The sequence below is a fragment of the Eumetopias jubatus genome, unplaced genomic scaffold (assembly GCF_037043125.1).
Source record: "Eumetopias jubatus isolate StellerSeaLion01/CBP00866 unplaced genomic scaffold, mEumJub1_p1.0 scaffold_7, whole genome shotgun sequence".
NCBI lineage: Eukaryota > Metazoa > Chordata > Mammalia > Carnivora > Otariidae > Eumetopias > Eumetopias jubatus.
In genome coordinates, this window is record NW_028274813.1 from 33,096,393 (window position 1) to 33,108,004 (window position 11,612).

At 40.8% G+C, this 11,612-nt stretch overlaps 1 protein-coding gene across 3 annotated transcripts in view; it reads left to right on the plus strand.

Annotated features, from left to right (window-relative positions):
* The window catches only part of ZFYVE26 (zinc finger FYVE-type containing 26), a 62,916-nt gene that overhangs the window by 5,101 nt on the left and 46,203 nt on the right, over positions 1 to 11,612 (plus strand). For 2 of the 3 annotated variants that reach the window (XM_028122445.2, XM_028122559.2), the window contains exons 4-10: positions 1,591 to 1,680; positions 3,006 to 3,528; positions 4,139 to 4,269; positions 4,869 to 5,033; positions 5,183 to 5,271; positions 6,176 to 6,339; positions 10,736 to 10,939. In XM_028122445.2, the coding sequence (XP_027978246.1) occupies positions 1,591 to 1,680; positions 3,006 to 3,528; positions 4,139 to 4,269; positions 4,869 to 5,033; positions 5,183 to 5,271; positions 6,176 to 6,339; positions 10,736 to 10,939 (1,366 nt within the window). The remainder of the gene's footprint in view (positions 1 to 1,590; positions 1,681 to 3,005; positions 3,529 to 4,138; positions 4,270 to 4,868; positions 5,034 to 5,182; positions 5,272 to 6,175; positions 6,340 to 10,735; positions 10,940 to 11,612) is intronic. The other variant, XM_088024568.1, reaches the window with a different exon arrangement.

Consider the following 11,612-nt stretch of genomic DNA (forward strand, 5'->3'; position numbering starts at 1 on the left):
ATAGGTGCATTAGGGAAGGATGTGGTAAGAAGAAATAGGATTTTGTACCGAGAACATACTAGATCGTGTTAGCCTCTGATATGGTGAATGGCACATGAAAAGAAAAAGTGTGATCTTGTCTTCTAACCCCCCCCCCACACACACACGCGCGCGCACACACAGTCTTGTAGGTGCTTCTTGCTTGAGATAGGAGACCTTTCAATAAAATATGACTCCTGGAACCTTTAATCAGCCATGTGATTTACAGGTGTCTTTAATTTAAAGCAGTGGTGGGGTGCCTGGGTGCCTCAATCAGGTAAGCATTGGACTCTTGATCTTAGCTCAGGTCTTGATCTCAGGGTCGTGAGTTCAAGCCCCGCACTGAAAATAAATAAAATTTTAAAAATTAATTAAAAAATTAATAAATAAAAAATAGTGTTTGTTAGGATTAGTCCTAGATTTTACTCTTATTTGTATTTGTGTCTGGAGAAGGGGAAACTATAATTTTAGTTTTAAGAACCAGGTGAAGGGAAGTTATTGTGAAACAAGCAGGTCCAGGAAGAGCCAGGGGCTCTCTCTTTCCTTACATAAGTCTTCTCTGATGGCATGTCTCATTAACAGATATTTGGTAGATCACTTTTTCTTTTTCATGTTGGAAATAATTTAAAAATACTTCCTAACCATTTCATTGTTAGTAAAATATATGCCCAAGTCACAGGTTTGTTTGATTTAGAGATTAAATGAAATTTTTTTAAATGTGTGAAAATATGACACAGTATATGGCACATAATAACCATTAGATCTCTTCCTCTTTTGTTTTCCAACTTATAATGAATACCAAAAACCAGGGTTTGGACCGAAAGAAGATCAGTGGGCCATACCCTCCCAGGCTTACTCATAACTGGATGTTTGGACACTGCAAGGGAGATTCTTGGAAAAAGACTTCATGTGACAGAAAAGTCACATGACATGAGCAAAGCTTGGAGTTTGAGGCTGATCAGAGTGGGATTTAAAAGTTATGTCTTTAATTAGCCGGTCATGAAGAAAATCAGTACCAACCCTCAGAGCATACCTTAGGCACTTAAGTACAGATATAATTAAAACATAGTTCAAATCTGCCCCCACAAGGTTGTTGTGAGGATTATCACATTCGGTGCACCTGTTAAAGAAATAGGTATACTATTTCCTTTCTCCCTTTATATTCTCTATGATACAGTTGTGAATGTATGCATCCAAGTTTAGCTGTTTTTGTTTATAAAGAAAAGTATCTCGGGGTGCCAGGGTGGCACAGTCAGTTCAGCATCCGACTCTTGGCTTCAGCTCAGTTCATGATCTCATGGGTCTTGAGATCGAGCCCCATGTTAGATTGTGACCTCAGCAGGGAGTCTGAAGATTCTCTCCCTCTGCCGCTCTTCCTCCTCGCACGCACTCTCAAATAAATAAATAAATCCTTAAAAAAAAGTATCTCAAACATATCCAGGAATTTAGTGGTTAAAAGTACTTTATCTTAGAGAAACAGCAGAAATAAAACTAACTGGAGAGAAATACTTTATTATTTGTTAACTAAAGCATATGCCTAATCTTTAGCCTTCCTTCTTACGATTCTTCTAGAAATTACTCCCAAGTGTTTTCCGGAGAAAGCTTGAGTTTCTGTTATTATCAGAAGATCTCCAACGTGACATTCCAGAGGACATCCTCAAGGTGAGAGAGGGCTTTGGAGCCATCTGCCCAGGGTTACAGTCACTCGACAAGCTCAGCTTGTCCGCATGAGGTTAGCTATGTTCTCAGACAAGACCAGGCTAGGTAGAGGTTCCTCTGAGGAGAGTTCAGCTTTTTAATAAACTTAACCTGATTTTAGAATTCTTAGAGTTGGATTATCTAGAAATACTAAGTATAACTGGGGATTAAAGTTTTTTTCATTCCACGTAAAAGGAAGATGTAACTTAGATTTAAGCTTAGTATTTGAATTTTTCACCACTGTATCATAGAGAATATAAAGGGAGAAAGAAAATAGTATTTGTTGAATACCTCTTCTATAACAGGTGCATTGAATGTGATAATCCTCACAAGAACCTTCTGGGGGCAGATTTGAACTAAGTCTTAACTATATCTGTACTTAAGTACCTAAAGTATGCTCTGAGGGTTGGTACTGATTTTCTTCATGACCTGGCCACCAGCTAATTAAAGACATTAACAATAGGATTTAAGATAGGGACTTTTCACTTGTATTAGGTCAAGACCCTATGACCATCTTGGAGGCAGTTAATGAAGAAGCATCCCTGAGCACTGTCCATAGGCATGGTGCTAAAGCATGGGAAATCACCTACTTCCCCATCCTCTTTTCTCCCTCTACACCAACTCTGCAAACAAATTATAGGCTATAGAGCTTCTTGCCTTCCAAGGCTTATCATCTAGTCAAGGAGAAAAGACAAATATACACTTGCCACAATTATGGATTAAACCAGATGGTACTAATTTTGAGTACTTTCAAAGTCCAGTAAAGAGGGAGAGTCATGTGGGTTGGAGGTGTTGGGGAAGGTTTTCAAGGATGAGGAATGGGCTCTACGGATGGCTAGGATTTAGAGCAGAGGTTAAAAAATGGTGTGTAATATTCTCTTAAAAGTTGAATTTAAATGCCACGGGAGTGGGCATCATGTCTCATGCCCACTCGTTACCTGCTTGGTCTATGAATTTGCAGCGTTGATTTAGATCCACAGTGCACATTTTGGAGGCGGTGAGGGGGGCCTAGCTTGAGAATGGAGCCCTTGGGCAGTTGAATTCTCTCTTTGCCTTCATCTCTTCATTTGTAAAATGAGGATAATAGTAGTGTCTTCCTCTTAAGGTTGTTGTAAGGGTTAATTTTTCTATGTAAAGGACTTAGCGTGAAGTAACTACTCTGAAGTGTTTACTATTGCTACTCTTATATACACACTTATATTTATGCTGAAAGAGGAAAACATCAAGCATATAAGTGATAACATCCTAGACGTGCTCACCATGGATCCTTTGCTTCATCCTCTATTTAGGAGTTATACGAAGCCTTAGCACAAGATACAGGAAGCCCTGTGCTTGATGGAAATCAGAGGCAGGAGAGCTGGACCCCTCGGCTCAGCTCAGAAGCTGTCTCTGTGCTCTGGGATCTTCTGAGGCAGGCTCCCCAGCCAGCACAGGCCCTGCTGGAACTCCTGCTTAGCAAGGACGATGCCACTGGCCTCTGTGGCTGGTCTCTGCAGAAGGCACTGGTGGACCTCATTCGAAGGGCACTTGGAGCTGTGCAGGGCCCCACCACTGGGCCTGCTGGTATAGTCGATGCCATCTATGGAGCCCTGCAGAGTCTGCGTTGCCCTGCAGAGCCAATCGGGGTTGAGCTGCGTCTCCTATGTGAGGAACTACTGGAGGCCTGCAGGGCTGAGGGGAGTCCCCTGCGGGAGGAGCAGGTGCTCAGCTGCCTGCTACCCAAGGCTGGACGGAGCCTGGTATCCCTGTACGGCCATACCTATGCAGAGAAGGCCACAGAAAAGCCAGTGAAGGCCATACCCTTGGGAAAAGGTGTGTTCCCTTTGCTGCTTCTCCTTGCATGTTAGTAATTCCACTGTGTCCAACCTCTGAAGTTCCTCTAGGCTGGTGCTTTCCAAGTTGCTCAGGAAATCTAGTGGAGAGGCTAAGCAAAAATGGTAAGGTGTTCTTTCGTAGAAGTACAAATTTTGTAGTCCAAGATGGGATGATGGAAAAAATAATAAAGTAATAGTAATACCTGGAAAGAGCTTTTCAGAAGCTACTGAGAGAAGTAAAAGTGCTTTAAGATACAAGTGTAGAAGGGTGCCTGGGTGGCTCAGTCAGTTAAGTGTCTGCCTTCGGCTCGGGTCATGATCCCAGGGTCCTGGGATCGAGCCCCACATCGGGCTCCCTGCTCCACAGGAAGTCTTTCTCCCTTTCCCTCTGCCTGCCATTCTGCCTACTTGGGCTCTCTCTCGATCTCTCTGTTAAATAAATCTTCTAAAAAAAAAAAGATACAAGTGTAGAAAACCTGGCTTAACTTTTTACAAAGAGTGAACTCTGTTGGTTTTTTGAAAGAAGCTAAAGCTTCTTTCCTAAGCTTTAGCTTAGGAAAGAAGATCTCCCTGTTCCCCAATAACCTTGTCTGGTTTGATTTTTTTAGTCTCCCCCGAACATCTAGATCCTGAGCAGGCAATGCTAGCCCTGTTCTCCAATCCTGACCCAACCCAGGCTTGGAAATCAGCCTATTTCTACTGCCTGAGCAACAGCAAGCATTTCCTCGAGCAGATCCTGGTAAATTAAACTTATTCATTCTCCATCACAGAAGTACCCAGGGATTTTCTATAGGCTTTTTCATTTCTCATTTCTCTCTGACTCATTTATCCAACACAAAGCATCCTAATTAGTGGTGAGTCATTTGTGTGTCCATCCCGCGGTCCCAGGGGAGAAAAGGCCCTGAGAACCATTATCATTCATAATTAGAACTGCTCTCATTTTATATATGCCCTTTGGCAGGAACTAAGATGTTAGATACGTATAAGCTTTCTGGAAGGTGTGCAGAAGAAAAGACAGTGGCAGCAATATGTTGCCTAGCTGATAGGGGACTTTAATGACTCTAACCTCCGTCCCGACCACAACTGAGCTTTAATTTAAGTCAACAGATATTTATTAACCTCATCCTGTGTGCCATGTACTGTGCTAGGAGCTGGGGTTACAACAGAAGTCAGTCCCTGCCTTCAGAGAGCTTACAGTCTAGTGTTTCTGTGAACATTTTGCACTCAACTGGCCACTCCTGTCATTGTCCGACATCTCCCTGCTTTACTAAAAAGCCTCCTACCCTAACAAGCCGCAGGTCCACATAACTGTCTACAGCAGCCTCCATTGGCTTACAGGTGACAGCACTAGCACTGCTGAAAGAGGAAGACTTCCCAAGTCTTGGCTGCCTACTAGACAGAGAATTCAGGCCTCTCAGTCGACTTCTTGTGCTCCTGGGCTGGACGCACTGCCAGAGCCTAGCATCAGCCAAGAGGCTGCTCCAGACACTCCACAGGGCCCAGGTAACTCTCACTTTGCAGTGTGAGCTGCTCCAGAAGTTAGTTGCTGTGGGGCTTCGAGGTGAGGCAGAATGCAGGGTCCTGAAGTCGGTCACAGTCTCTGACGCCAGGTGCCTCAGTCTACATCTCTTTCTTCTCCCATATCAACACAGGATCAAGGCTGTGACAAGCTCCTCAGGGATGCCTGTGATGGGCTGTGGGCTCACCTCGAGGTCCTGGAGTGGTGTGTACAGCAGAGCAGGTACAGGCCTGTGTAGCCAGCCCCCTTCCCACCCCTGGGCATACTTGACCCCATGCTCCATGCATGTACCCATTTCAGGCCACCTTCCACATAGATATTTGAGTTGACAGCATTGACCTGCACCTAATAATCATTCCAGCTATTAAACCAGGAAAGGAACATAAATGATGATCATCTTTGCCATAGCCATAAGGTTATACCTAGAGGATAATTATGGATGACAGTGATAAATGGAACAAAAGCTCACATTTCCTGAGCACTTTCTATATGCCCAGACATTGCTCTGAGCCCTTTCAGTAGATGATTTCACTTCAGCCTCACAATAATTCTGTGAGATAGATGCCAATATTGTCCTCATTGTAAAGGTGGGACAACTTAAGCCCAGAGAAGTTAAATCACATGCCTAAAGTGACACAGCTAGTAAATGTCCATATTCTTAGGCATGTGTTATCCTGGATCACAGGTTTATGCGACAACTGCCTGTTGCACTGTGTACAAGGCTGCGCTTCCCCCAATAACTTAGCCTTAGGTCTTCCCCAGATCCAGGTTCGTGTTTTGTTCTTCACCCACTTCACTGGCACTTCCTGAGTAGAGTACGCAGAAGCGGGGGTGGGGGGGCGGGGCTGCTGTTTACTCAAATCAGAGAACTTAGCCAAGAAGAGTATGGAAATTGGGAAGCTAATCTGGGCCCTTTCTAGACAAGTAGAGCTGACTTGATGGATGTACTTTCCTAATGGTAAACAAGTGCTCTGCTCTATCCCAAACCAACTAGAAGTTGGTGTTGAGGGAAGTGAAACCTGTAGTGTCATGGGCCAGAGAGAAAAGAACAAGAGGGAATTGAGATGGGTTTTTCAGAGTCAGATATAAACTGACTCTCTTCCAACCTCTCAATTTTGCCTTTCAGCAACCCCATACCAAAGAGAGATCTCTTGTGTCATTTACATGGTGGAGACAGCCACTCCATGCTCTACTCTCTCCATCACCTTACCAACCTTCCAGCCCTAAGGGAGGAAGATGTTCTCAAGCTCTTACAGAAGGCGCCAGCCAAGGACCCCCAGCAAGAGCATGGTGAGTTGGCAAGGAAATGACTTGGGCAAGATTCCCTCTTAGGACAATCCTGCACCAGTTTCTTTCAGCACAAGATTTATGTAGATTTGATCTGTCAAGTTGGGTGGTCCAACAGGTGCCCACTAGATTATCACCATTTGCCTCAATCAGATCATGGGTTGTAGGGACACTCCTCTCCTTTCTTGGTGAGGTATAGGGAATCCTATGAGAACAGGCCCATAGGAACTTTTATCCTCCTGGAACTTTCTCAGGAACCACTCATATACCTTTATCCCAATGAAGCAGAATTAGGACCTGCCCTCTGAATTTGCAGCATTGTCATGGGCAGTGTTTATGCAAGTTCTTGGTGAGTCTTTCCATGCTTCATAAGTTTCTTCTTAGCACATTCTGTGTTTCCTTTCCCTCCCATCTCTCCTTCATAATCTATTAAATAGATAAACAAGTTTAGAAGAAAGACTTGCCTAAAACAATAACAAAGCCTCGTTTTAACCTTGGATCTCTGCTTATAACTCAGCTCACTGTTAACAAGCTCTTTTTGCTTTCAAAAACCACATCATAGTACAGTCAGAACACAGGCCAGGGACACTTAGCTTAGAGAGAAACAAATGTTTTCATATGGCAATAGATGTTTCTCAACATAGATACTGTTTTGATTTATGTATTAAAAGAACCTACTAATTGGAAAACCAGTGTTACTTCATTCTATATTTTTTTCTGGAAAAGTAGGGGATTTGTTTACCAGATCTCCTAAAGGAACTAGAACTCCCTGTTTTCTACATACAAGTACAAAAGGCTTCCAGAGAATTAGTTTAAATCAAATCCCTGGTGACCCACCAGGACACACATGGAACTTGAACTTGGAAAAGACAGAAGAAGAGCAATAATAGGGCTGGGATTAAGGTGACACAAGAGAGGCATCTGGGGTACAAACTATAAGGAGTCACTCACTCTCAAGGTCATGCAAGTGTTTGCAAGTCCTGACCCTGATCAGTAATGCCATGCAGAGGCCAGGGGCATAGAACAATATTCGTCTTGTTTTTCATATTACCTTGACCTTGGTAAAGCTGAGGTTACTTTCTAAAAGAAGTAATCACGAAGTCTATACATAAACGGGTTTATTGCAATGTAATAGTAGCAAAGCATCCCTAAATACTGCATGCCGTGCCCAAAAGGAATCCCTAGGGAAGGGATTCATTCATCCCTTCATCATAGGGATGCATTCATCTATGCATCCATCAGAAATTCAGTCCACGAAGAAATACAATCAAATGCTTATACCGTAAAAAATACTTAAGAAATAGGAAAATTAAATAGTATATAAAATGTCATTACACTCAAATACATACTCATATATATATATATATATATATATATATATGCCAAATTGTCAAAGACATTAAACCAGAATGTAACAATGATTGTATTTAGCTGGTAGGATCATGGGTAATATTTCTTTACTTCTTTTTTGCTTTGTTACATTTAGTGCTTCTTTTTTTTTTGGAGCAGGTTGTCCTTTTTTTTAATACAACAGATTTCTGGATATTAATTTTGTATCATGCAACTTTATTGAATTCATTTATCAGTTCTAGTAGGTTTTTGGTGGAATCTTTATGGTTTTCTATTTATAGTATCATATCATCTGCAAATAGTGGAAGTTTTACTTTTTCCTTACCAACTTGGATACCTTTTATTTTTTTTTCTTGTATGAATGCTGTGGCTAGGACTTCCAGTACTATGTTGAATAAAAGTGATAAGAGTAGACATCCTTGTCTTGTTCCTGATCTTAGAGTAAAAGCTTTCAGTTTTTCACCATTAAGTATGATGTTAGCTGTGGGTTTTTCATATGTGGACTTTATTATGTTGAGGTATGCTCTCTCTAAACTTACTTTGTTGAGTTTTTATCGTAAATGGATGTTGTACTTTGTCAAATGCTTTTTCTACATCTGTTGAGATGATAATATGGTTTTATCCTTTCTCTTGTTAATGTGATGTATCACGTTGATTGATTTATGAGTACTGAATCACCCTTGCATCCCTGGAATGAATCCCCCTTGATCATGGTGAATACATTTTTTTAATGTATTGTTTTATTTGGTTTGCTATTTTTTTTAAGATTTTCTTTATGAGAGAGAGAGAGCACAGAGGGAGAGTGAGAGGCAGAAGCAGGACTCCCTGCTGAGCATAGAGCCCGATGTGGGGCTTGATCCCAGCCCTGAGATCATGACCTGAGCCAAAGGCAGACCCTTAATCAACTGAGCCACCCAGGCACCCCTCAGTTTGCTGTTTTCTTGAGGATTTTTGCATCTATGTTCAGCAGAGATACTGGCCTATAATTTTCTTTTTTTGTGATATCTTTATCTGGTTTTGGTATAAGAGTAATGCTGGCCTCATAGAATGAACTTGGAAGCTTTTCTTTGTTTTCGATTTTTTGGAATAGTTTGAGAAGAATAGGTATTATTAACTCTTCTTTAAATGTTCGTGGAATTCACCTATGAAGCCCTCTGGTCCTGGACTTTTGTTCTATGATTATTGATTCAGTTCTATTGCTAGTAATGAGTCTGTTCAAATTTTCTGTTTTTTCCTCATTTAGTTTTGGAAAATTGTATGTTTCTAGGAATTTATCCATTTCTTCTAGGTTTTCCGATTTGTTGGCATATAATTTTTCATAATCTCTCATAATTCTTTGTATTTCTGTGGTGTCAGTTATTTCTTCTCTTTCATTTCTGGTTTTATTTATTTGAATACTTTCTCTCTTTTTTTTTTTTAATGAGTCTGGCTAAAATTTTATCAATTTTGTTGATCTTTTTAAAGCACCAGCTCCTGGTTTCATTGATCTGTTCTATTGTTTTTTTAGTCGCTATTTCAATTATCTCTGCTTTAATCTTTATTATTTTCTTCCTTCTACTGGCATTGGGCTTTGTTCTTTTTTTCTAACTCTTATAAGTGTAAGGTTATTTATTTGAGATTTTTCCTGTTTCTTGAGGTAGGCCTGTCTTGCTGTAATCTTCTCTCTTAAAACAGGTTTTTCTGCATCCCAAAGATTTTGGACTATTGTGTTTTCATTTTCGTTTGTCTCCATGTTTTATTTCCTCTTTGATTTCTTGGTTGACCCATTCATTGTTTAGTAGCATGTTACTTAGCCTCCATGTATTTGTGTGCTTTCCAGATTTTACCTTGTGATTGATTTCTAGTTTCATACAGTTGTTCAGAAAAGGTGCATGATACAATTTCAATGTTTTTGAATTTATTGAGAATTGTTTGGTGACATAACGTGATTTATTCTGGAGAATTTTCCATGTGCACTTGAAAAGAGTGTATTCTGCTGCTTTGGGTTGAATGTTCTGAATATATCTGTTAGATCCATCTGTTCCAGTGTGTCATTCAGAGCCACTGTTTCCTTGTTGATTTTGTGTCTAGTGAGCTATCCATTAATGTAAGTGAGGTGTTAAAATCCCCTATTGTTATTGTATTATTGTCAATTTCTTCCTTTATGTCTATTAATAGTTGCTTTATATATTTAGGCACTCCCATGATAGATGCATAAATATTTACAATTATTCTCTTGTTGGATTGTTCCCTATATCATTATGTAATGCCCTTCTTTGTCTCTTGTTACAGTCTTTGTTTTATAGTCTGTTTCATCTGATATAAATATTGCTATCCCAGCTTTCTTTTCACTTTTATTTGGAAGGTAAATGTTTTTCCATCTTTTCTTTTTCAATCTGTAGGTGTGTTTAGGTCCAAAGTGAGGCTCTTGTAGGCAGCATATAGATGGCTTAAGCAGGCTATATTTTGCTATGGAAGGAATTAGGGTCAGATTAAAATGTTAGAGACCCTTTAAAAATTATGGTGCCCTCCTTTCTCCTGACTGACAATAAAAAAAAAAATTCTGAGAAATTATTAAACAAGTACAAGGAATTTCAACTAAGTTTGTGTTTTTTCCCTTGATGTCTGCTTCAGTGCTTTCTTAAAAATATTAAATATTTGTTTGTAATTTTTTGTTGCCTTTTCTCTCATTATTCAGTCTAAATGCATTTTAAGCCTAGTTCCTGGATAATGTGGCACTAGGTAGACTAAATATTAACTTGACATTCTAATTTTTTTAAAAAAGGAAAACAGGTACTTTAAGAAATATGAGGGAAAGACTTGTCAAATAGCCATGAGGGCCGTAGTGAACAGCCAGGTAGAATGGAGGCAGGTGGGAAAAGGAAACAGGGGCTGCACATTGATGCTCAGTGGAAGCTGGGGTGCAGCCAGGGCGCAGGTCAAACTGACAGCAAGCAGAAAGGGTGAGAAATCGGAGCCTGAAGAGCAGTGTGTCTTTGCCTCGGCCGTACTTGCAGCCCCTGCTGGAGAGCCCCGACTCTGAAGTTCTGCCCGTTTCTCCACAATTCAGATTCAGCTGAAGCCACAGTCCCTGAGCACCTGAGCCAGTGTCAGAACCTGACACTCTACCAGAGCTTCTGTGCCATGAAGTATGCCATCTATGCCCTCTGTGTGAACTCGCACCAGCACTCCCAGTGCCAGGAATGCAGAGACAGTCCCTCAGAGGACCCGGCCTTGGCTGTGGAGCCAGCAAATGATCCTCTCTCTTCCCCAGGTACAGACTTCTCTCTGCCACCCCATCCCTGACATTAGCTGGTAACAGCCTTTCCCAGAGAGTTCTTCATGGGATTGGGAGGTGGCCTTGGTTTTATTACGCCCAGGAATAATTTCATCCATTTGTCAGCCTCCATGAATCAGAACGACACGGAGAAGACATTGCCTAAGTTCTAATGGAGTTTGATCACTTAGTGCAGTGTTTTCCAAATGCTTCTTTTTTAAGTACAACCCACAGTGAAAATATCATTTCACATCACACTCCTGTTTGCACTTAGGTATATAATTTGCATGATATATATGTGTGTATGTGTGTATAAGAGATACATAAACTACGTTTTAGGAAACAATACTTAATGCTTCCAAATAGAGCACCCTCTCAATTATTCTTCTGTTCTATTTTATTTTTTTAATGTAGCTCTTTAAGTCAGTGTCATGGGTCACAGCCTACATTATGGAAGAACCTCGTGTTTTATCCTTTCTTTTTTCTTAATAATTTATAATTCCTTAGCTTGCCTCCTGTGACTAGGGGTCAGTTATCTCCCCCATGTGGCTTTGGAATAGACTTTCACCTGTGTGCATGGTCATTTCTGACCAGTGAGTATTTCTGAAAGATCTAGGTAGCTCATAATCACATTTGTTTAACAGTGAATGAAAATAGAATTGAGGAATAA